The following is a 26,271-nucleotide window of genomic DNA, read 5'->3' as shown; positions in this document are numbered from 1 at the left end:
GGCATTGTCCTTCTTAGAAAACCAGGCTCGTATAAAGGGGATTCACCTATTTTAGCTGCAAGTGCAGGGAATACAACTCTCCACTCAAGAATGAGTGTTTCTCAAGCATGTCTCTTCAGAATACCTGCTTGTAAGAAAAAGCCTTTCCATCAAAGCAGATAATTAGTTCCTGGGAGAGAAAGAGCAGCTATAAGACAAAGTCCTTGAACCTTTATTGGAACCTTGTTAAATATCCACACGTGCAATTGAAAATGTTTTTATCTGCTGTTTACATTTCCAGAGAAAGACTTGTCAAGAGTTGAAAGATCCATTTGAAGGTGTTTCCACCACATTTTCTGCCTACTGAGTTTTGGAGTAGACCATCCATGGATGATCATTTCTCCATGGTTTTCTATCTCAATTTATTCTAAGTTCAAGTTCCAGGTTTTCTGTGAAATTTCATTGACTCTTTAGGCTAGAAGGAAATATGTAAACATATAGAATGACTTATCTCCTACTGATTTGATACTGAGTTATCTGAATAGCTTCTTTCTGAATGTGTCGCATCTTTCTTATTGAAAGTTCCTTATCCTAAGAGGAGGTCAGTTTGAAGATGGGACTAGTTCTGAATACCGTCAAATATCATTAATGTCATCTAAGACCAGAAGGTAAGTTCTTCAGCAGTGGTGATGCTTAGTAAAGACTGTTACTTTATGTACGTTGCTGTTGTTCAGCTCCTCACTTGTGTCCGACTCTTTGTGGCCCCATGGACTGCAGCACGCCAGGCCTCCCTGTCCTTCACCATCTCCTGGAGCTTGCTCAGACTCCAGTCCATTGATATGAGCTTATGTATATAGTAATTATGTTTTAACACTTTTCAAAAGCAATAGCAATTTTGAGTGGGGTTCAGGATGGGGAACACATGTTCACGTGTGGTGGATTCATGTCAGTGTATGGCAAAACCAATACAATATTGCAAAGTAATTAGCCTCCAATTAAAATAAATATATATAAAAAAGCGATACTTAAAATGTTAAAAAATAAAGAATTAAATTTTAAAATTTATTTTTAATTGTAAAAGAAAAAATTCACGTTACTCTTCCACAAAATGTTGAAAATGACAGTCCCAGTGATTGAGCATATTAGCTTGGGAATTAGAAACCCAGATTAGAATCTTGCCTTTTCCCACCTGCAGCTTCTTGATCTGGGGTGCATTTCTTGCCCTTTTTTTCTTATTTCTTCTAATATCAAGTGAGAAGACTAATCTCCCTCACAGGCTGTTATGTGAATATAAATGTATCCAGCACACCATTGAAGACACACAGGAGAACTTTACTTATTTTTATCACTATTTTTCACAGAGGACTAGGAAGAATTTACTTTTTTGGAAATAATACAGAAAAAAAATTAACCCTACATTAAACCGAGGAACAGTCATCTCCAATTTTAAAGAAGCCAAAGAGGCCCATATTATGCATAGCAGTTGCTCCAAAGAGTTCTACATATCCATGTTTGGACTAAACAAGTCATGGTTTGTATCAATTAATAATCATGTTGATGTATTTTTGTGTGTGAGGTGTATTTAAATTTTGTTTCCAATGGCATGACTAGTCTTAATCATTAAAAAAAGTATATGATGGCAAAATAAGTGTAGGTTAGAAAATTGGGTCTTACAAATTTCTTAATCTGATGAGATTCAATTTTTTCATTTGTCAAATTAAGTTAATGACATAATTATTGCTATTGTGTGCTATGATTATTTCTTCTATATGGATGGAATGATACCATTCACATAGATTTATCCCAGATCACTTCTCTACCTGGATGACTCCTTGCAGGTAGCTCTGTCTGTGTTTGAAAGCTGAATGGTCCATTCATAATGTACATATTTATTTGTGCATCGTTTGCATACACACTTTTTTTTAGCAGTTTACTAATATCACACATTTAGCCTCTGATTATTTGCGACTTCATATACTAACAGTCCAGAAGTGTACTTGTTGGAAAGGAACTGTCCTTTTTTTTCCTGACCCCCTCCCCAACTCCCCCATCATTCTTTCCAGAAGTAATGAACTGCAGTTAATGGCTAGATGTGCATTTTTCTAGATGGTTTGTATGCATAAGGGTATATTTTGAAGCGGCAGTGGGTCATAAGGTATAGCTGATTTTTTAAGTGTTACTGAATAGTGTGGGCACCTTTTTATGTGTGTGTGTGTGTGTGCTTCTGCCTAATCCTTTTCCTGTTGTCTGGTCTGTGTTCATCACTTTAATAGCTGCTTCCTATTCTGTGAGTCATTCAATCCAGTCCTCATGATGGGACTGATCTTGTAAATAACTTTACAGCCAGCATCTTTGCATACAGCTGTTTGTCCCTTTATCTGCTTCCTCAGGATAAACTCCTAGAAATGAGGTTGTTAGAGCAAAGGTAGGTCTTTACATGGAGGGCCCAGGAAGTTTTGCCAGCCTGAAACTCTCATTGGCAGTGTTGAGAACCCATTTTCTCCCAGCTGTCTTCACTGGTCACTGCACAGATGGGCCTGCCACCAGTATTAACAGCCACACATCTTAGGCTGAGGCTCTAAGCTTAAATTTGCATTGATCTCTGTTTACTCGGCATGCCCACTTTTTTCTCTATCACTGCACACTATGAAGTAGCACTAGTGGTAAAGAGCCCACCTGCCAATGGAGGAGAATTGAGATGTGGGTCTGTTTGCTGGGTCAGGGCGATTGCCTGGAGAAGGAAACGGCAAGCCACTCCAGTATTCTTGCCTGAAAAGTCCCATGAAGAGAGGAACCTGTTGGGTTACAGTGTATGGGGTCGCATAGAGTCAGACACGACTGGGGTGACTTAGCATGCACACAGCCATGCCATGCATGTAGTGATCTATCGTTAGCAGTGTACCTATGAATGACTGGATTAGGGAAATTTATAGGAAAGGTGTTAATTCTGTTGCAGTCACTGCTGTATCTTTTCAGTACTTTCCCATACCAATGCTCGGCTACAACTTGTGTCAGCTCGTATGTAGTCTGATTCCTGTATTCTTTCAGTCTTGCATCCTCCTGTCATACAAATCACACAAATATCTTTACTGGACTTAAATGCAGCATTCCCTGTTTCTCAAATCTCTGTTCATCCTTATACTCACAGTCTCAGTTACCTGACGCGGTTTCCCATTTCCTAAGAGTAGCGAGAAAATCCATCAGCCATTCATAACTTTCACATCCATTTTCAGCCTCTTGGGCTTAGCTACTACTGTGGGCTTACTCAGTCATGTCTGACTGTTTATGGCCCCATGGACTGTAGAGCATCTGGCTGCTCTGTCCATGGGATTTTCCAAGCAAGATGGAGTGGGTTGTCATTCACTTTTCCAGGGAATCTTCCTAACCCAGGGATCGAAGCTGCCTCTCCTATTTTTCTTGCATTTTCTGGCAAATTCTTTCTCACTGAACTACCTGGGAAGCTTTGCTACTACTATATGTAAGATCTGTTGATTCTCATTAGGCTCTGGGTCATCTCAAATGATTAAATGTGCACAGATGGTCTACTGCTGTGTGTGCATAGGGTTCCTCATGTCTCCAACTATAAACATATCCTAGGAGAGGATTTGAGTTAACTTCGTTAACTTCAAGAGATCAGAAATATTTTCTTCCTTTATCAAAAGAAAAAAAATACTCTTCAGAATTCAGAACTCAATAGAACTTGGCTTTTATTACATGGAAAGGATAATGAATTCAAGATTGAGCTAATATGATGTATTTTTTTTCAGGTTATGTAATGGGTTATGTAATTAATCATAATATAATATACATGGAGAATAGGAACAATGTGACAGAGTTTGTTCTACTGGGACTCACACAGGATCCAAAGCTGCAGAGAGTCATATTTGCGGTGTTTCTGGTCATCTACATTGTCTCTGTGGTAGGGAATGTGCTCACCTTGGTCACCATCACAGTCAGCCCATTATTGGGGTCCCCGATGTACTTTTTCCTGGCTCATCTCTCTTTTATTGATGTTTGTTACTCCTCTGTCAATAACCCGAAATTGATTGTAGATTCCCTTCATGAAACAAAAACTAGCTCTTTCAATGAATGCATGACTCAGATCTTTGGGGAACATTTGTTTGGAGGTGCTGATGTCATCCTGCTCACTGTGATGGCCTATGACCGCTATGTGGCCATCTGCAAGCCATTGCACTACACAAGCATCATGAACCGGCAGTTGTGTTGGCTGCTAATCGGAGTGGTGTGCGTGGGGAGCTTTCTTCATGCAACCATTCAGATCCTCTTCATCTTCCGCTTACCCTTCTGTGGCCCTAACGTCATAGATCACTTTATGTGTGATCTGAACCCTTTGCTCAACCTTGCCTGCACTGATACCCACACTCTAGGGCTCTTTGTTGCTGCCAACAGTGGTTTCCTCTGTCTGTTAAACTTCCTCCTCTTTTTGGGCTCCTATGTGGTCATTGCGTGCTCCCTAAGGACACATAGTTTGGAGGCGAGGCGCAAGGCCCTCTCCACATGTGTCTCCCACATCACAGCTGTCATCATATTCCTTGTGCCCTGCATTTTTGTGTACCTGAGACCAGCAACTACTTTTCCGATTGATAAAGCAGTTACTGTGTTTTATACAATGATAACTCCCATGTTAAATCCCTTAATCTATACCTTAAGAAATGCCCAGATGAAAAATGCCATTAGGAATTTGTATAAAAGAAAAGTGATTTCAGGTGATAGATAAAATTTACAGGAAGCCCAGCATAGATTCTTTCAAAAAGACATTGCTGATGCTTTCAGCAGAGAATACCTATGAGATAAAAGGAAAATAAGTAGCCAGTATACATCACAGATTCTGCAGGTGGGAGAAGAAATGGGTATAAGAAAAGTCAGGAAAAACTTAGCAGGAGACTACTTTTGCATGTTTGGAACATTCTACCAGGTTGGGGCTTAGTTTTTCTAGTTTCTTCAGTGTATGTGGATCAATAAACTCATTCTAATAAAATAAAATAAATTAAAAAAAATTCATATCTAGCAGTAATCTCTGTAACAGTCCAATGAAGTAGACATTGCTACTACCATCATTTTAGAGGTGGGAAAGCAAGCAGAACGAGGAAAGTTCCAAAACAGAAATATTGAAGATTATTTAGCTGTATTTAGCTGACCTCTCAGACTATGTTCTCAGCTACTGAGCTATGTTGCCAGGCAATGATAACAGAACGGACACATAACTACATTATTACTTCCATTTTTGAGACAGGCACTGTGCTGAAACACACACACACACACACACATATACATATATATAATTTTATATATGGTATATAACTAGTTTAGGGGGTCAAACTAATAGGGCATTTAACCTCTAAGGGGTATGAAAGTTATATTACACCATATTTCCAAACTTTCCTGTTGCTTTCAGAATCATTTTGCTTTGCTTATGTCATGATCTTATCCTGATAATCCATCAAAAATAGTGATGATTTAAGTAAAAGTATAGTTTAATATCAGAAGGAAGAAATATCAGACAGAAATTTTGCTTTATTAAATAAATAAAATGTCATACTCTCTATAATACTTACCTACTTGTTAACAATAGTTTCTGCAAGTAGCACAACATCTGGTTTATGAAAAATACTGAATTGGTTGAGCTCAGTCTCTCAGTCGTGTCCGACTCTTTGCGACCCAATGAACCGCAGCACGCCAGGCCCCCCTGTCCATCACCAACTCCCGGAGTCCACCCAAACCATGTCTATTGTGTCGGTGATGCCATCCACCCATCTCATCCTCTGTCGTCCTCTTCTTCTCCCGCCCCCAATCCCTCCCAGCATCAGAGTCTTTTCAAATGAGCCAGTTCTTTGCATCAGGTGGCCAAAGTACTGGAGTTTCAGCTTCAACATCAGTCCTTCCAATGAACACCCAGGACTGATCTCCTTTAGGATGGACTGGTTGGATCTCCTTGCAGTCCAAGGGACTCTCAAGAGTCTTCTCCAACACCACAGTTCAAAAGCATCAATTCTTCGGTGCTCAGCTTTCTTTCTTCACAGTCCAACTCTCACATCCATACATGACCACTGGAAAAACCATAGCCTCGACTAGATGGACCTTTGTTGACAAAGTAATGTCTCTGCTTTTTAATATGCTATCTAGGTTGGTCATAACCTTACTTCCAAGGAGTAAGTGTCTTTTAATTTAATGGCTGCAATCAGCATCAGCAGTGCCAAAGCAAAAACAATACCCAGCTGTGGATGTGACTGGTGATAGAAGCAAGGTCCAATGTTGTAAAGAGTAACATTGCATAGGAACCTGGAATGTTAGGTCCATGAATCAAGACAAATTGGAAGTGGTCAAACAGGAGATGTCAAGAGTGAACGTAGACATTCTAGGAATCAGTGAACTAAAATGACTGGAATGGGTGACTTTAACTCAGATGACCATTATATCTACTACTGTGGGAAGGAACCCCTTAGAAGAAATGGAGTAGCCATCATGGTCAACAAAAGAGTCCAAAATGCAGTACTTGGATGCAATCTCAAAAATGACAGAATGATCTCTGTTCGTCTCCAAGGCAAACCATTCAATATTACAGTAATTCGTTTCCAAGGCAAACATTCTTTCAGTTCAGTTCAGTTGCTCAGTCGTGTCCGACACTCCGCGACCCCATGAATCACAGCACGCCAGGCTTCCTTGTCCATCATCAGCTCCCAGAGTTCACTCAAACTCATGTCCATCGAGTTGGCGATGCCATCCATCCATCTCATTCTCTGTCGTCCCCGTCTCCTCCCACCCCCAATCCCTCCCAGCATCAGAGTCTTTTCCAGTGAGTCAACTCGTCACATGAGGTGGCCAAAGTATTGGAGTTTCAGTTTTAGCATCAGTCCTTCCAATGAACACCCAGGATTGATCTCCTTTAGAATGGACTGTTCCATATATTGCATGATTCCAAAAGGATAAGTGAGAAATGAACAAAAATCCATATATGGAAGAAAGAGTGGAAGGAAAATGCTAGAAAATTGAGAACTTTCCTTTTTGATGGCAGAACTGAGAGTTATATTTTAATCTCCTTTAAATGTTTTCTAGACCTCGTCTAATCATCCAGATTTATTTTTGTAATTACTCCCCCCACCTTTTCCTTAGAAGATTTGCTGATACGCAACCTTGACAAAAAGCAGAGTGAGCAGCTTTGTCTTTCTTCTGCTCCTCTGTCGGCTCTGTGGGCTTTGTATTCTGGGTCTGAGAGGACCCTTTATGGTGTATGAGGGGGTTCAGGCTGAGGGTGGGAACATATGGGATCTGTGTTCACCTAGCTTCTGTGACTTGGGCTTCTTACTTAGTATGTCAAGGTCAAAACCAAAGATGTGTGTGTCAAATTGTCACAAACACTCTTAATAGATTTTTAAGCAGAAAACATAGGAAGTGATGATTTAAGAAGTCTGCTGTAGCCCATAAATAGATGAAATCCCTCATCCGGTTTTTGAACCTGGGTCACTGAGGATTGTGGGAGATTTCCAAGTCAAAGAAGAGATTATGAAATCATAGATAATTTCTCACTGCATTTTTTTTCTCTCAGCAGGAACTTTTAAAAATCCTGTTTAGGCATTTAACACACATATCATCAAAGTGGGGGGAAGAAAGACCAGATGATGCAGAAATACGGACCAGATGACCTGTTAAGAATTCTATTGGTTCTGTCACCCTGCCATGTTAGAATGTAATAGAAATTCGAATAGGAAGGTATGAACTTTCTTAGATCCAGGTATTGTAAGTTTTCTTTATTTTTTTAGTCAGTCAGCAGATATTCATTGAACACTGCTCCAGCTGTGGCAATGAGGATACCAAGCACAAACAACTTCTGCTTTCGAGCTACTCCTAATGCAGGGTGGAAGAGTGGAGGAAAACCAATACAACACGGTGTGCAAAAGCCTAGGATGGAGATGATATAGGGGTACAGTGGGAGTCCTTATAATCCAGACTAAGGTGAGGGAAGAGATCATTTTCCTTGTGGAAATGTTGAAGCATGTGTAAGAGTCAGTCAGTAGAAACGGGAATGGGTATGTAGGATGGGGCAGTAGGTGGGGTGATGGAATGACACGTGGAAGGCAGTGAGCTGTGAATGAGCGTGACTTGGTCAGAAATTTAGGGTAGTCCACAATAGTGAACAGGGAGCGGAGCTGAACATGGACGGGTTTGCAGGGTCCAGGGACTTGTAATGAGACTAAAATGCTTAGATTTTATCTTGAATATAAAGAGGAGTCTTTGAAGAATTTTAAACTGGATAATGACATGATTGAATGATTATTTTATAAACATCATTGTGATTGCAGTGTGGACCACTGAGCAAGTGTCTGGGTGAGGAAGATGATGGAGACACCAGCTATGATGTTATTGTAGCAACCATCAATTACTTAGATAATTAGTCTAAATCTAGTGCTGAGAACTATGGTTGGGTGTGGTGAAAGTGAAGTGAAAGCGTTTGTTACTCAGTTGTGTTTGACCCTTTGAGAACCCGCCAGGCTGTTATGTCCACGGATTCTCTAGGCAAGAATACTGGAGTGGGCATCCATTCCCTTCTCCAGGGAATCTTCCCAACCCAGGGGTCGAACCTGGGTCTCCCTCATTGCAGGCAGATTCTTTAGTGTCTGAGCCACCAGGGAAGCCCACAGTGTGGTAGGTACTCAAAAATGTTCATGGAATAAATAAATGAACGGATGAAGGTTAAGGAATAAGATTTGGAAAGTTGCATTGATTCATTTTGGTGTTATAAGATGTAAAGGGAAAAGTCAAGGGTGATTTCCATGGTTATAGTTGATGGTGGAGGAAATACAGAAGACAACCAGGTGCATTGAACAGTACAATTGGGAGTTGGGAGTGTGGCTATGAAAAATATTTAGGAAAATTATTTTCCCATAACTGGCTATTTTTTTATATACATATACATATATATTCCATGTTTATATACATCACATTTTTAAAAATTAATTAATTAGTTTTAATTGGAGGCTAATTATTTTAAAATATTGTAATGGTTTTTGCCATACCATAACTGGCTATTTTGAATGAACTTATATATGTATATATATAAACTTTTTATTATAAAAGACTCCTTGAAGATATCAATCTAAAAAAATGAGAATTTATTTTTAACGGTTACAAAGTAAGAGATGTAATATTTTTTCAGAGTTATTTTGTCTGTGATTTAGCTTTGTACTTTGGGAAAATTACTGCAGTGCAGAAAATAATGTGTATGTTTTTGCTTTGGGATTCAGGATTTGGTTTAATTGTATTGCACATTGAATTCCCCCATTTTTTATTTTTGAAATGTCTTATAAGAGGTAGTAACAATTTTTTCTTGGTAAACCTCTTTTCACACAAGTTCTTGTGGCAGCTCACGATTCATGGATAGTCCAAGAAATGTCACAGAGTTTTTCATACTGGGACTCTCACAAAACCCCAAGGTGCAGAGGGTATTGTTTGTGTTCTTTTTGATCGTCTACCTGGTCTCTGTTGGAGGCAACCTGCTCATCATGATCAGCGTTATCTTCAGCCCCGCCCTGGGCTCGCCTATGTACCTTTTCCTCTCGTGTTTGTCCTTTACTGATACTTGCTATTCCTCATGCATGACTCCCAAACTTGTTGCTGACTCCTTGTATGAGGGGAGAGCCATTACTTTTGAGGGCTGCCTGGCTCAATTCTTTGTTGCCCATTTATTAGGAGGGACTGAGATCATCCTGCTCACAGTAATGGCCTATGACCGCTACGTGGCCATCTGCAAGCCCCTGCACTACATGGCCGTCATGACCAGGCATCTCTGTGCCCTGCTGGTGGGGCTGGCTTGGCTGGGGGGTTTCCTGCATTCCCTGGTCCAGCTCCTGCTGGTCCTGCAGTTGCCCTTCTGCGGGCCCAACGTGATCAATCACTTTGTCTGTGACTTGTACCCCTTGCTGGAACTTGCCTGCACCAATACCTATGCCATCGGGCTGCTGGTGGTGGCCAACAGTGGCGTGATCTGCCTGTTGAACTTCCTCCTGCTGGCTGCCTCCTACCTCGTCATCCTGCACTCCCTGAGGTCCCACAGTGCAGAAGGGAGGCGCAGAGCCCTCTCCACCTGCGGGGCCCACTTCACGGTTGTTGATTTGTTCTTCGTGCCCTGCATATTTATTTATATGCGGCCGTCATCTACTTTGCCCATTGACAAAATAGTGGCCGTGTTTTACTGTATTTTGACACCCATGTTCAACCCCCTGATTTATACCCTGAGAAATGCAGAGGTGAAAAATGCTCTGAAAAATCTCTGGAAAAAATAAGCAATTGTGGATGGAGGATACAGGAACCTAGGGAAAGAAACGACCAGTCACTCTCAGAGAAGAATTCTTACTGTCATTGTGAAAGTTGAGAAATCATCAAAAAATTTCAGAATCAAGCTGATTTGAAATTATGTTCAAAATTGAATTATGTTTGAAATTATGCCTATTATATCCATATCCTATGTTGTTGACTATGCAAGTGAGTATATGCCCGTTCATGTTTTTAGTTCTTGAGTTTGTCCTAAACCGCAGAACATGGAAGCACCACATTTCTTGTCTCAGCTTGTGTTTGAGATGGAGCCTTCCTCAGTCATGAGCAAACTCTCCTTATTGAAATGTTACTAACCTGGTCCTCCAACCCTGCACATCAGAGTACTGATCACAACAGCTATTGGTGATTCCCTTGCACCTGATTTATACTGACAGTGATATCAGAAAGAATCTATAGTTTGATGAGACTTTGAGAAAACAGGGAATACAATTAAGATTGACTGAACGAAAGTCATGGAAGTGTGTAGAATAGGTTTATACACTGAAACATAAGCATGATCGTACACTAACTGTAATGTGGTGGGAAATTCTGAAACAAATGTCCGGTGTGCACATGTGACCACACACACCTGCACCCCCACACACATACACCCCTACATGGTGTATGGTTTATCGAACATTGATCTGGTATTAGCACGCACTGCTCCACTGCTCAGATACTCAGTCATGTCTGGCACTTGCAACCCTATGGACTGTGGCCAGCCAACTCCTCTTTCATGGGATTATTCAGGCGAGAATATTGGAGTGGGGTTCCATTTCCTCCTTCAGGGGATCTTCCCCACCCAGGGATTGAACCTGCGTCTCTTAAATCTCCAGCGTTGGCAGGCAGGTTCTTTACCACTGAGCCGCCAGAGAAGCCCCACTTCTTATCATTCAGCTTAGTTCAATTGCTCATTTGTGTCTAACTCTTTGCAACCCCATAGACTGCAGCATGCCAGGCTTCCCTGGCAGTTCCCATACCAGCTCCTGGACTTTGCTCAAATTCATGTCCGAGTCAGTGATGCCATCCAACCATCTCATCATACTGATCATCAGATTATCAGCAGGTTGAGATATTTAGCTACTTTAAGGAGACTCATGTTTCCAGGAAAATAGTAGACTGCTGGTGGGTGGGACAGTTTTTATTTTATCAAAACTTAGATAAACATAGGCATTTGCTGAATATAAAGAGAATAAAGGGTACGTAGGAATATTTTACTTTGGTCACTTCATGCGAAGAGTTGACTCACTGGAAAATACTCTGATGTTAGGAAAGATTGGGGGTGGGAGGAGAAGGGGATGACAGAGAGTGAGATGGCTGGATGGCATCACCAACTCGATGGGCATGACTTTGAGTGAACTCTGGGAGTTGGTGATGGACAGGGAGGCCTGGCGTGCTGCAACCCATGGGGTCACAAAGAGTCGGACACTGCTGAGCGACTGAACTGAACTGAACTGAACTGAGGAATATTTTGTCAGATGAGATTCTAATTTACAAGGACACTGCTTAAGACAGGGTATCGGTTCTTCCTCCTTCCCTTAAGTGAATAGGCAGATAGTCATTTAGTAGAATCTTTCACTGACAGTCACAAAACTCTTTTTTTTTTTTTTAAACATTTATTCATCCCTTTGTACTGTTGAAGGATGGGTAGCTTTTAACTAGAAGGATTTCTCCAAGTTGAAGGAAACCAAAACTCAGAAGTATATATAATGTATAAAGCAAGGGGAAAGAGTAATTTAACTTCTTACACATGATACTGTCTACAGCACAGGCAGAAGTCGGGGTAAATGAGCAAGTGGGGGTAAAAGAGAAGTTGGGCAAGTTTCCAGCTCCGGCCAAGTAAATATCTCCCCATTCTACTTCAGCTTACTTTACATTAATTTGTGTTACTATTGGAAACAAAACAAAACATAGAAAACCTCATTGCATATCAGAAGAAAGATTTAACTGAAAAAGTAGGGACTATACATACAGAGATTTCAGGAAATCCTATTCATGGGTTACTCAAGGGCTATTGTATCTATGTGGAACCTTGCTGAAAACTGTCAGAGTTGTACTCAGGTTGAACTAGAAAAATCAATGTCTGCCAAATGTTCCAATTCAGTAGAAACAAAGTAAATTAAATTTTAGGTAATTAAATTATTATTTTCATGTAATAACTTAGGCATCTAGTACCTAAAGGTCTTCCCTAGTGGCTCAGAGGGTACAGGGTCTGCCTGCGATGCAGGAGACCCAGGTTCAATCCCTGGGTTGGGAAGATCCCCTGGAGAAGGCAATGGCACCCCACTCCAGTACTCTTACCTGGAAGATCCCATGGATGGAGGAACCTGGTGGGCTACAGTCCATGGGGTCGCAAAGAGTTGGACACGACTGAGCAACTTCACTTTCACTTTAACCTAGTGTTCACATGCTCAAAAATAGCTTAATTTTTTAAATGGGAAAAGGACTTGAATATGAATTTCTACAAAGGAGACACACATATGAATAACAAGTATATGAAAAGATGTTCAACAACATTAATCATCAGGGAAATGCAAATCCAAACCACAGTGAGATATCCCCTCACTGTTAGAACATCCATTATATAAAACAAAAGGGTTGGCAAGGATGTGGAAAAATGGGGACTTTTGTCTTACTGTCAATGGGAATATAAACTAGTACAGACTCTTTGGAAAACAGGAGGGGGTTTCCTCAAAACATCAAAGTTAGAAGTACTGTATGTCCTGTAATCCCACTTCTGGGTATTTATTCAAAGCAATTTAAATTAGAATCTCAAGGAAGTACTTGCACTATTAAGTTCATTTCAGCATTGTTCAGTCCCTGGGTTGGGAAGATCCCTGGAGAAGGGAAAGGCTGCCCACTCCAGTATCCATGGGCTTCCCTGGTGACTCAGCTGGTAAAGAATCCCCCTGCAATGTGGGAGACTTGGGTCCGATCCCTGGATTGGGAAGATCCCCTGTAGAATGGAAAGGCTGCCCACTCCAGTATTCTGACCTGGAGAATTCCGTTTACTGTATAGTCCATGGGTTTGCAAAGAGTAAGACATAACTGAACATCTTTCACTTTTCACTATTCGCATTATTCACAACAGCCAGGATGTGGAAACAAGCTAAATTTCCATCAATAGGTGAATGGATTTTCTAATGTGGTGTATACTTATGTGGAAAATTAGTCAGGATTTAAAAAGAAGGAAGTCCTGCCATTTGTAGCAACATGGGTGAACACGCAGGTCATTATTATAAGTAAAATAAGTCAGTGATAGAAGGACAAATGCTGCATAATTCAATTTATTTAATTGTATAAAATAATAAAACTCTTAGAGACAAAGTGAGCACAATTATGGTTTCTAGGGGCTGGAGGAAGGCAGGAATGAGAAGCAATTATTTAACGGATGTGGAGTTTCAATCTGAGAAGATGAAAAATTTATGAAGATGTTTACATGACAATGTATTAATAATTGTATTAAATGCCACTGAACGGTGCACTTAAAATGGTAAATTTCATGTTATGTGTATTGTATGACAATAAAAGAATCAAGGGGGAGGGATAGACTTTGAGTGAGGTTGGCAGCAAAGAGGAGCAAAGTTGTTAACTCTTGTGGTCAGAGCTGAGTGCATGGCTTCTGAACTTCAGGAATGCATTCACTTGGTTTAAAGGTAAAGGCTGATAACAAAGAAAGGTGAATCTGGGCGGGGTTCCAGCTGGCTCTTCATGGCCTCAGAGGTGGAGAGACAGACGACAGTAGTGGAGCCTCCGGTTTGTAGTGTTTCTGTTCTCTGCCTCTGGTCGTCTTTCTTCAGGAGTGACTAGCTGGGTGTGATTTTCTCCATGGCTACTCTGTGAAAGCCTAGGACTTACTGTAAGTTCCCATGATTCCCTCTCTGAGTGGAGAGAAAGCCATGAGAATACCACAGAAACCATGAGAATTTGTCACCTAGGTACTCATCCCAGAGGAAGTTTATACGTTTATGACTTTTAAATTACTCAATTTTTGGGAACTGGGAATCTTGTCATCTAAGTCTCCTCAGAGTCACTCATAAAAACATCACAATATCCCAGGATAAGCTGGCACATAACTTTGAAGACTATCATTTCCATTCTCAGAGCAATCATAGCCTTTTGAACATTCATATTTTCAGAGAGAAATTTATTCTCTGAACTCTGACCTATGCCTAAAATCACCCCATATAGGCTCTGCCAGGGTCACCAATGCCAAAATGAGGAGCTAAGCCCTGTCACCAGACTTTGCACTTACCTTGCCAAGCCTCAGCCTTAACTGTAGCCAGAAGCATATGTTTAACTAAAGCTCAACTGCATTTCTGGCCTCCAATTGTTGTTTGTGGGATCCAGATAGGAGCAAAGGAAAGTCCTTGGCTGACGCATCAGTAAAGATTCCAACAGGACCAATTACTAATCCTCTGAGGACTTGACAGGTCAATGCACTACCAAACCCTGCACTTTGTGAAAATCGATTTAAGCACTCCTCTAGAGTCAATGAAGAAAGAATTGCAAAGGACCTTGAAATAAATAACAACCACAGAACCATAAATCAACAAGGTGAAAATCTGCTTGGGACTCACTGCTCCAAAGGACTCTTTGGCAGACTTGATTTGAGAAAACCATGTCCAATCCAATGGATTTGATTTCCTTATACATTCTATATTTCCATATACTAGTTTTTCCTGATTTGAAGAATTTTTCATAATCCATGTTTGAAGATGCATTTATAACCTCACAAGAAGCCAAGAAAGTGAGTCGAGTCAAAATTAAATCATAGAGCTACCACTTTCTTAACTAACAGTTCATTTTCTGAGTAAATCCAGAAAATGAGAGTTGTCCAGAGACAAAGAACTCCAGTGTTCCTCTTGATAATATACATAGGCTATTTGCAGCTGTGGGGCAAATGCCTGGTGGGAAGAAAACAATGACTGTGGTTAACTTAAAAACCGAGGAATCTACAGTTAACTAATTCAGGTTAGTGATAACATTCTTTTATCTGCCATTTAAGAAAGGTTAACTTAATTTGGCCAATTTTGTTTCACTGAAATAATTTTTGTAGTTAGATTATGTGAACTGAAAGTTAAACTTTCTAAGAATGAATTTGGATGTAATGATGAGAAAATATCAATGAGAAACACTATGATGTTCCCAAAAGGCTTCCCTGGCGCTCAGTGGTAGATGAATCTGCTGCCAATGCAGGAGACATGGGTTTGATCCCAGGGTTGGGAAGATCCCTTCTAGAAGGAAATGGCAAACCACTCCAGTATTCTGGCCTGGGAAATCCCATGGACAAAGGAGCCTGGTGGGCTACAGTTAATGGGGTCACAAAACAGACAAACATGACTTAGTGACCAAACAACAACAATGTTCCCGAAAAGATGCTGTTGAAAACTACAAAAGTCACTTTACAAAACTGTGGTTAGTATTTATGTATTACCAAATAGACTGATTCTGTACATATGAATTATTATGTATTGAATTTGAGACCATCACTCAGAAATATTGTGATCTTTCCAGATCAACTATGTGCTTGCAACTCAAGATGAATTGATGGAGACGATGAGCAATGTAACAGAATTCATCCTACTGGGCCTGACCCAGAATCCAGGACTGCAGAAACTCTTCTTTGTCGTGTTTTTGATCACCTACTTGATCACACTGGCAGGTAACCTGCTCATCTCTGTCACCATCTGCACCAGCCCAGCCCTCCGTTCTCCCATGTACTATTTTCTGTCCTATTTGTCCATGATAGATGGTTTCTATGCTTCCTCCATAGCACCCAAGTTGATCTTTGACTTGGTCTCTGGAAAGAACACCATTTCCTTCAGTGGCTGCATGACTCAGGTCTTTGCTGAACATTTCTTTGCTGGAGCCGAGATTGTCTTGTTGATTGTCATGGACTATGACCGCTATGTAGCCATCTGTAAGCCCCTGCACTACATGACCGTCATGAGTCGACCTGTGTGTGCTCTCCTGGTTGGAACGGCTGGGGCTTTGGGCTTTCTCCATGGAGGGATCCAGATTTTGATCCTGGTTCAGTTACCATTCTGTGGCCCCAATGTCATCGACCATTTTTTGTGTGATTTAATACCTCTCCTGGAGCTGGCCTGCACAGACACGCACTCTCTGGGGCCCCTGACTTCTGCCAACAGTGGGTCACTGTGCTTGCTGACTTTCTCAATGCTGGTTGCTTCCTATGTTGTCATCCTGCGCTCCCTGAGGACTCATAGCTCTGAAGGGCGTCGCAAAGCCCTGTCCACCTGTGCCTCTCATGTCACAGTTGTCATCTTATTCTTTGTACCTTGTTCGTTCCTCTACCTGAGACCCACGACCTCCTTCCCCGTTGACAAAGCTGTGACTGTGTTTTGCACCATAGGAACTCCTATGCTGAACCCTTTAATCTACACCCTGAGAAATGCAGAAGTGAAAAATGTCATGAAGAAGCTCTGGGCACAAATAATGAAAACTGGTGATGAATAAACCTTGTGTGGAGTATTCAGATTAAAAAAAACCCACTAGTGATATTTTATAAAAATTTATTTCCTGTATTAGTCTGGATCAGTTTTTTTCCAGGAGCTCATATATTGTAAGCCAGGGTTGTTATCCATTAAGGCATAGTCGACACTGCCTTCAGTTCACAATAGTTTTAAGAGCCCCTGAAATATTTTAATTTTAAAACAGCAAGAAGAAAAAGGAAGATAAGATGGCAGAGGAATAGGACGGCGAGACCACTCTCTCCTCCACAAATTCATCAAAAGAACATTTGAACGCGAGTAAAGTCCACAAAACAACTTCTGAATGCTGGCAGAAGACGTCAGGCACCCAGAAAACCAGCTCATTGTCTTCGAAAGGAGGTAGGAAAAAACATAAAAGATAAAAAGCGAGACAAAAGAAGTAAGGACGGAGCTCCGTCCCGGGAAGGGAGGCTTTAAAAAGAGAGAAGTTTCCAAACACCAGGAAACATTCTCACTGGCGAATCTGTGGCGAGCCTTGGAAGCTCAGAGGGCCACATAACCCTCTTTTTTTTTAAGATTTTTTTAAAACCCACAGACTACCCGCCAAACGGTAACTCCCAGCGGAGAAGCAGCGCAGACGCCTGCATACGCCATTACAGCGGGGGCTGGGCAGGGAGGAGCCGGCTGAACTGCTTAGAGAGAGGACTGGACTTGAATGCCGCCAGAACAATTTGAGAGAACTGGGGAGAGCAAAGCAGACTGTGGGATAGCTTCCCCACGAAAAGGCGGAAAGCTCTAACCTATGACTCGGCCAGCCCCGCTCACAGAATAAAGGACTGAGCAGAGCGAGCCGGCTGCGGCTGGCCCATCCCCCATCCCCCGCCGAGACAGGCAGGGAGCGCAGCCAGAGCCGGAGTGGGCCACCGCGGCCCCAGAAAGGCATCTGATACAAACTGCACACAGGCTTGTTGCTATTCAGGACTTCTTGGGCTCGGGCCGGTCGATATGCCCCTGAGAAGGTGCGCCGGTTATACACCCAGAAAACTGAGTGGCGGGGACTGGGGAGGCGATAAGTCGCAGAGACCGCGCTCGCCAAACACCTGGTCCCCTGAGCTGCTCGGACCGGGGAAGGCACAAAACGCAGGCCCAACCAAGTCTGCGCCTTTGTGGAGTACCTGAGATCCTGAACTTGAGCCGCTCAGACCTGGGAAGTGCATACAACCCAGTGTCGGCCTCAGATCATTCCCGGCAGAGCAACCTAGAGCCTGTGCAGTGTAGACTGGGACAGCATACATGCTGTGAGCAGGGGCAAACCCAGTGTGGCCGAGACGCTGCGAGCACTCCCCACAGACGCCAGAGATATTCGTCTGCAGCGGTCCTCCCTTCCCAGAACAGGACTGAACAACTGAGCCTTAAAAAGTGTCCACCCACCCCCTAGTATCAGGGCGGAAATTAGACACTGAAGAGACCAGCAGACAGAAGCTAAAACAGAGGGAACCACCTTGGAAATGACAGATAGAGACGTCTAGAGACTACTCCAAGAATAAGACCAAAAACCAGAGGCAAGAGGCTTAAGCCTGAATCCTGAGAACACCAGAGAAGTCCTGACTCCAGGGAACATTAATCGATAGGAGCTCATCAAACGTCTCCATACCTACGCTAAACCCAAGGGTCAACAAGTTCCAGAGCAAGACATACCACGCAAATTCTCCAGTAACACAGGAAACTAGCCCTGAGCTTCAATATACAGGCTGCCCAAAGTCACTTCAAACCCACTGACATCTCATAACTCATTACTGGACACTTCATTGCACTCCAGAGAGAAGATATCCAGCTCCACCCACCAGAACACCGACACAGGCTTCCATAACCAGGGAACCTTGACAAGTCACCTGTCCAACCCCACACACAGCAAGGAAACTACATAATAAAGAGAACTCCACGAACGGCCAGAAGAGGGAAAGGCCACCCCAAGCAAAGCATTATAAGCAAGATGAAGAAGCAGAGAAATACCCAGCAAGTAAAGGAACAAGATAAATGCGCACCGACACAAACAAAAGAGGAAGACATAGGGAATCTACATGAAAAAGAATTTCGAATTTTGGTGGTGAAAATGATTCAAAATCTTGAAAGCAAAATGGAGTTACAGATAAATAACCTGGAGAAAAGGATTGAGAAGATGGAAGAAAGGTTTAATAAGGACTTAGAGGAAATAAAAAAGAGTCAATATACAATGAATAATACAATAGATGAGATCAGAAACACTCTGGAGGGAACAAACAGTAGAATAACAGAGGCAGAAGACAGGATAAGCGAGCTAGAAGATAGAATTGTAGAAATAAATGAAACAGAGAGGAAAAAAGAAAAACAAATTAAAAGAAATGAGAACAATATTAGAGACCTCTGGGACAATGTTAAACGCTCCAACATTCGAATCGTAGGAATCCCAGAAGAAGAAGACAAAAAGAAAGACCATGAAAGAATACTTGAGGAGATAATAGTTGAAAACTTCCCTAAAATAGGGAAAGAAATAATCACCCAAGTCCAAGAAACCCAGAGAGTCCCCAACAGGATAAACCCAAGGCGAAATACTCCTAGACACATATTAATCAAATTAACAAAGATCAAACACAAAGAACAAATATTAAAAGCAGCAAGGGAAAAACAGCAAATAACACACAAGGGGATTCCCATAAGGATAACAGCTGATCTTTCAACAGAAACTCTTCAGGCCAGGAGGGAATGGCAAGACACACTTAAAGTGATGAAAGAAAATAACCTACAGCCCAGACTACTGTACCCAGCAAGGATCTCATTCAAATATGAAGGAGAAATCAAAAGCTTTACAGACAAGCAAAAGCTGAGAGAATTCAGCATTACCAAACCAGCTCTCCAACAAATGCTAAAGGATCTTTTCTAGACAGGAAACACAGAAAGCGTGTATAAACTCGAACCCAAAGCAATAAAGAAAATGGCTACGGGATCGTACTTATCAATAATTACCTTAAACGTAAATGGTTTGAATACCCCAACCAAAAGACAAAGGCTGGCTGAATGGATACAAAAACAAGACCCCCATATATGTTGTCTGCAAGAGACCCACCTCAAAACGAGGGACACATACAGACTGAAAGTGAAGGGCTGGAAAAAGATATTCCATGCAAATAGAGACCAAAAGAAAGCAGGAGTAGCAATACTCATATCAGATAAAATAGACTTTAAAACAAAGGCTGTGAAAAGAGACAAAGAAGGAAACTACATAATGATCAAAGGATCAATCCAAGATGAAGATATAACAATTATAAATATTTATGCACCCAACATAGGAGCACCGCAATATTTAAGACAATTACTAACAAGTATGAAAGGGGAAATTAACAATAATGCAATAATAGTGGGAGATTTTAATACCCCACTTACATCTATGGATAGATCAGCTAAACAGAAAATTAACAAGGAAACACAATCTTTAAATGATACAATAGACCAGTTAGACCTAATTGATATCTATAGGACATTTCACCCCAAAACAATGAATTTCACCTTTTTCTCAAGTGCACATGGAACCTTTTCCAGGATAGATCACATCCTGGGCCATAAATCTAGCCTTGGTAAATTCAAAAAAGTTGAAATCATTCCATGCATCTTTTCTGACCACAATGCAGTAAAATTAGATCTCAATTATGGGAGAAAAACTATTAAACATGCCAACATATGGAGGCTGAACAACACGCTGCTGAACAACGAACAAATCATAGAAGAAATCGAAAGAGAAATCAAAATATGCATAGAAATGAATGAAAATGAAAACACAACAACACAAAACCTCTGGGACACTGTAAAAGCAGTGCTAAGGGGGAAGTTCATAGCAATATAGGCAAACCTCAAGAAACAAGAAAAAAGGCAACTAAATAACCCAACTCTACATCTAAAGCAACTAGAAAAGGAAGAAATGAAGAACCCCAGGGTCAGTAGAAGGAAAGAAATTGTAAAAATTAAGGCAGAGATAAATGCAAAAGAAACAAAAGAGACTATAGCAAAAATCAACAAAGCCAAAAGCTGGTTCTTTGAAAAGGTAAATAAAATTGACAAACCACTAGCCAGACTTATCAAGAAACAAAGGGAGAAGAACCAAATCAATAAAATTAGAAATGAAAATGGAGAGATCACAACTGACAACACAGAAATACAAAGGATTATTAGAGAATACTATCAGCAGTTATATGGCAATAAAATGAATAACCTGGAAGAAATGGACAAATTCCTAGAAAAATACAACTTTCCAAAACTGAACCAGGAAGAAATAGAAAATCTGAACAGACCCATCACAAGCACGGAAATTGAAACTGTAATCAAAAATCTCCCAGCAAACAAAAGCCCAGGTCCAGACGGCTTCACAGCTGAATTCTACCAAAAATTTAGAGAAGAGCTAACACCTATTCTACTCAAACTCTTCCAGAAAATTGCTGAGGAAGGGAAACTTCCAAACTCATTCTATGAGGCCACCATCACCCTAATCCCAAAACCTGGTAAAGACCCCACAAAAAAAGAAAACTACAGGCCAATATCACTGATGAACATAGATGCAAAAATCCTGAACAAAATTCTAGCAATCAGAATCCAACAGCATATTAAGAAGATCATACATCATGACCAAGTGGGCTTTATCCCAGGAATGCAAGGATTCTTCAATATCCGCAAATCAGTCAACGTAATACACCACATTAACAAACTGAAAAATAAAAATCATATGATTATCTCAATAGATGCAGAGAAAGCCTTCGACAAAATTCAACATCCATTTATGATAAAAACCCTCCAGAAAGTGGGAATAGAAGGGACATACCTCAACATAATAAAAGCTATATATGACAAACCCACAGCAAACATTATCCTCAATGGTGAAAAACTGAAAGCATTTCCCCTAAAGTCAGGAACAAGACAAGGGTGCCCACTCTCACCACTACTATTCAACATAGTTCTGGAAGTTTTGGCTACAGCAATCAGAGCAGAAAAAGACATAAAAGGAATACAAATTGGAAAAGAAGAAGTAAAACTTTCACTGTTCGCTGATGACATGATCCTCTACACAGAAAACCCTAGAGACTCTACCAGAAAACTACTAGAGCTAATCAATGATTACAGTAACGTTGCAGGATATAAAATCAACACACAGAAATCCCTTGCATTCCTATACACTAATAATGAGAAAATAGAAAGAGAAATTAAGGAAACTATTCCATTCACTGTTGCAACAAAAAGAATTAAATACTTAGGAATATATCTACCTAAGGAAACAAAAGACTTGTACATAGAAAACTATAAAACACTACTGAAAGCAATCAAAGAGGACACTAATAGATGGAGAAATATACCATGTTCATGGATTGGAAGAATAAATATTGTAAAAATGAGTATACTACCCAAAGTAATTTATACATTCAATGCAATCCCTATCAAGCTACCAAAGATATTTTTCACAGAACTAGAACAAATAATCTCACAATTTGTGTGGAAATACAAAAAACCTCGAATAGCCAAAGCAATCTTGAGGAAGAAAAATGGAACTAGGGGAATTAACCTGCCGGACTTCAGGCTCTACTACAAAGCTACAGTCATCAAGACAGTATGGTACTGGCATAAAGACAGAAATATAGATCAATGGAACAAAATAGAAAGCCCAGAGATAAATCCACGCATCTATGGACACCTCATCTTTGACAAAGGAGGCAAGAATATAAAATGGAGAAAAGACAGTCTCTTTAACAAGTGGTGCTTGGAAAACTTGTCAGCCACTTGTAAAAGAATGAAACTAGAACACTTCCTAACACCATACACCAAAATAAACTCAAAATGGATTAGAGAGCTAAATGTAAGACCAGAAACTATAAAACTCCTAGAGGAGAACGTAGGCAAAACACTCTCCGACATAAATCATAGCAGGATCCTCCATGACCCACCTCCCAGAATATTGGAAATAAAAGCAAAAATAAACAAATGGGACCTAATTAAAATCAAAAGCTTCTGCACAGCAAAGGAAACTATAAGTAAGGTGAAAAGGCAGCCTTCAGAATGGGAGAAAATAATAGCAAATGAAGCAACTGATAAAGGATTAATCTCCAAATTATACAAGCAGCTCCTGCAGCTCAATTCCAGGAAAATAAATGACCCAATCAAAAATGGGCCAAAGAACTAAACAGACATTTCTCCAAAGAAGACATAAAGATGGCTAACAAACACATGAAAAAATGCTCAACATCCCTCATAATCAGAGAGATGCAAATCAAAGCCACAATGAGATACCATTTCACACCAGTCAGAATGGCTGCTATCCAAAAGTCTACATGCAATAAATGCTGGAGAGGATGTGGAGAGAAAGGAACCCTCTTACACTGTTGGTGGGAATGCAAACTAGTACAGCCACTATGGAGAACAGTGTGGAGATTCCTCAAAAAACTGGAAATAGAACTGCCATATGATCCAGCAATCGCACTCCTGGGCATACACACCGAGGAAACCAGAATTGAAAGAGACACGTGTACTCCAATGTTCATTGCAGCACTGTTTATAATAGCCAGGACATGGAAACAACCTAGATGTCCATCTGCAGACGAATGGATAAGAAAGCTTTGGTACATATATACAATGGAGTATTATTCAGCCATTAAAAAGAATACATTTGAATCAGTTCTAATGAGGTAGATGAAACTGGAGCCTATTATACAGAGTGAAGTAAGCCAGAAAGAAAAACACCAATACAGTATACTAACACATATATATGGAATTTAGAAAGATGCAAATGATAACCCTGTATACGAGACAGCAAAAGAGACACACATGTATAGAACTGTCTTTGGGACTCTATGGGAGAGGGTGAGGGTGGGATGATTTGGGAGAATGGCATTGAAACACGTATGTTGTCATATGTGAGACGAATCACTAGTTCAGGGTCAATGCATGTTATAGGATGCTCGGGGGATGACCCAGAGGGAGGATAAAGGGAGGAGGGAGGTGGGAGGGGGGTTCAGGAGGGGGAACTTATGTAAACCCGGGGCAAATTCATATCAATATATGGCAAAACCAACCAATATAATATTGTAAAATAATTTGCCTCCAATAAAAAATAATTACCTTAAAAAAAAAAAAAGCTCAACATTCAGAAAACAAACAAAAAAAAAACAGCAAGAAAAAATTAATATAATTTAAATTCAGCTTGGATTATAGTAATCTATATAGCAGTCAGAAAATATGATTTTTAATATTTTATGGAGGAAATGATCCATGAGGATGAAAGTACCAAGGGCTCACAAAAATCATAATGTTGCCCGGATTGTGGGTATGAAACAGATCAGCAGCAATATTCTTGAACACTCATTACACCAAGCACTATAGCTAGAGTGAAGTTTTATTTTAAAAGAGGGAAAGCATGAAAAAAATGTGGAACAGTAAAGAAAGTCTTCTAAAATACATTTATCAAAGTATACTTTTTTCTGATCACCCTAGGTTTGAGAGGTTTTTAAATGTTTTCCCACTACAGTAATTAAAAAAACCAACTTTTAACTTATCACCTTCCCAAGAAGAGAGGATTTGTACACAGACGTAGTTTTCAAAAATTACATTGCCATCTTCCCCTGTAGTATACCATAGTTCACAAAAAGAATTGGAAATGGAATATTGGCGAGCATAAAAGAAACATCATTTATAAAGTCTGTACAGTTAAGGCAGAAAATACCTATACATTAAAGTAGTTTTAGACTCCAACAAAGGAAAAGAGGACTCTGAAAATGAAGCAAATCTTATGGGAAATTACCAGTGATTTAAGAACAAGGGTGTGTCATAGAGGGTTTCGCTGGTGGCGGAGTAGTAAAGAATCCGTCTACCAAGACGAAGAAGTGGATTTAGTTCTTGGTTTAGAAAGATCCCTTGGAGAAGGAGAGGCAACCCACTGCAGCACTCCTGTCTGGTAAATCCTATGGACAGAGGAGCCTGGTGGGCTACAGTCCATGGTGTCACAAAGAGTGGGACATGACTAAGTGACCAAGCGCAAGAATGTGTGCCCCAGAACTTGGCAGCAGTCGCAAATCTCTGTTATAGAAAAGAATCCATACCATAAATGGAATGAAATTCCAAGAGATTTAGAAGCAGTCAGTTGTTTTGAAATGAGAGCTAGGAGCTTCGGCTTAAAAAGTCTTGATTTCTCATCTTGCCTGAAGCACGAGCCAGCTTTGTCAGCATCAGCAAGTTGCTTCACGTCTGCTTTTTTGTCGTTGTGTTGGCTTTTCATGTAAAAGGGAACTAATGTTATAAACTTGCTTAAGTTGTGAGGATTAAATGACTGAGCTGGGAAAATGAGTCTGCGAAAATCTAAGATTGCTCAGACATTGTTGTAGCTTTCAGAGATGCCACCAGAGCATAAGGGATGATGGTGATAGTGGTTCCTGACAGAGGAGCCCAGAAACCACTACTGTTATTCACTAACCACAACCACAGGGAGGCCAAACGTCCATCCCAGCCTCCCTTCACTGCAAAATGTATCATGTCAGCCAGTGTGCAGGTCTCTGAATATGAGAGCTAATCTCTTACCAACTTCCTGTTCTGAGATTAAAATGCCCTTAAGTATCTCTACAGTGACAAGTGGGAGAGCTGGTGGGATCAGCTGTGAGATGCTTGAGCAGCACTTATTTCAGAAGCTCTCACTGATGGGGATCCTGTCCTGATCCTGTCCTTGGGAAGAAAGAGGAGAAGGGACAGCTCAGTTCCAGAGACCAAAAGGCCGATCTCCATACAGAGCTTGTGATTTCCAAGGGAAAGCTCAGAAAATTGTTTTCATGAAATTTCTCAACCAAGGATTTGAATATCAGGCGATGCTGGCTTTGCATTTCTCATGTTCTTCGGACTTTATTATCAGGTTAGATCTCACTGAGTATATAAAGGCTTTAAAAAATAGATATTTTGCCATAACCTTCCAGAGTGATCATTTTGTAAATATATGTAAGCAACTGTGTGTTTTAAAAAGATCACATATATCTTTTAAACATCTAACTGTAGTCCCCAAGAAAGCTGGAATGAAACAGGATGATGCAAAAGCAAAGGTAACAGTGATGATAATGATGGCTGTTTACTGAGCCCTTTCTGTGAGCACAGTCTTCGTCTGAGCACGTACTCATTTTATATGCTTTGGAGGAAACAGATTTGTGACCTTAATTTATGTCTCTCTTTAATTTGTCTCAAACTGTGGAACTTATCTCTGTCTCAAATATTTCTTTGCCTGGACATAATGGTGAACCTATGTTAAGGATGGTGTGAATGTAAATAAATCAATGCTAGTGTAAAAAATTATGACAGCTTTTCTTACTCATGTTTTCACCCTGTGCAAAGTGGTTTATATTCGTTTTATTTAATTTTCACTATTGCCCAAAAATTGCAGTCATATTAATATTCCCATTTCATAAACTAGGAAACGAAGTGTCAGAGAGGTTAGGTATATTGCTAGAGATCAGTTATCTAA

General features: G+C 40.6%; 3 protein-coding genes across 3 annotated transcripts; all 3 read left to right on the top strand.

The window, feature by feature from the left end:
• The first annotated feature begins 3,769 nt into the window (after positions 1-3,769).
• Positions 3,770-4,717, top strand: LOC129554125 (olfactory receptor 4C46-like). The gene has a single exon (XM_055422755.2). The coding sequence runs from the start codon at positions 3,788-3,790 to the stop codon at positions 4,715-4,717; it is 930 nt and encodes a 309-aa protein (XP_055278730.2). The 5' UTR covers positions 3,770-3,787.
• Positions 4,718-9,368: 4,651 nt separating this feature from the next.
• LOC129554072 (olfactory receptor 4C3D) lies at positions 9,369-10,277 on the top strand. The gene has a single exon (XM_055422718.2). The coding sequence runs from the start codon at positions 9,369-9,371 to the stop codon at positions 10,275-10,277; it is 909 nt and encodes a 302-aa protein (XP_055278693.2).
• Positions 10,278-15,858: 5,581 nt separating this feature from the next.
• LOC129554128 (olfactory receptor 4C45-like) lies at positions 15,859-16,788 on the top strand. The gene has a single exon (XM_055422758.2). The coding sequence runs from the start codon at positions 15,859-15,861 to the stop codon at positions 16,786-16,788; it is 930 nt and encodes a 309-aa protein (XP_055278733.2).
• The last annotated feature ends 9,483 nt before the right edge of the window (positions 16,789-26,271 follow it).

The sequence above is a fragment of the Moschus berezovskii genome, chromosome 14, assembly GCF_049115385.1.
Source record: "Moschus berezovskii isolate FMDL1 chromosome 14, NW_MosBer_1.0, whole genome shotgun sequence".
Taxonomy (NCBI): domain Eukaryota; kingdom Metazoa; phylum Chordata; class Mammalia; order Artiodactyla; family Moschidae; genus Moschus; species Moschus berezovskii.
The sequence above is the reverse complement of the archived record's forward strand: the minus strand, read 5'-3'. Positions and strand labels throughout refer to the sequence as shown.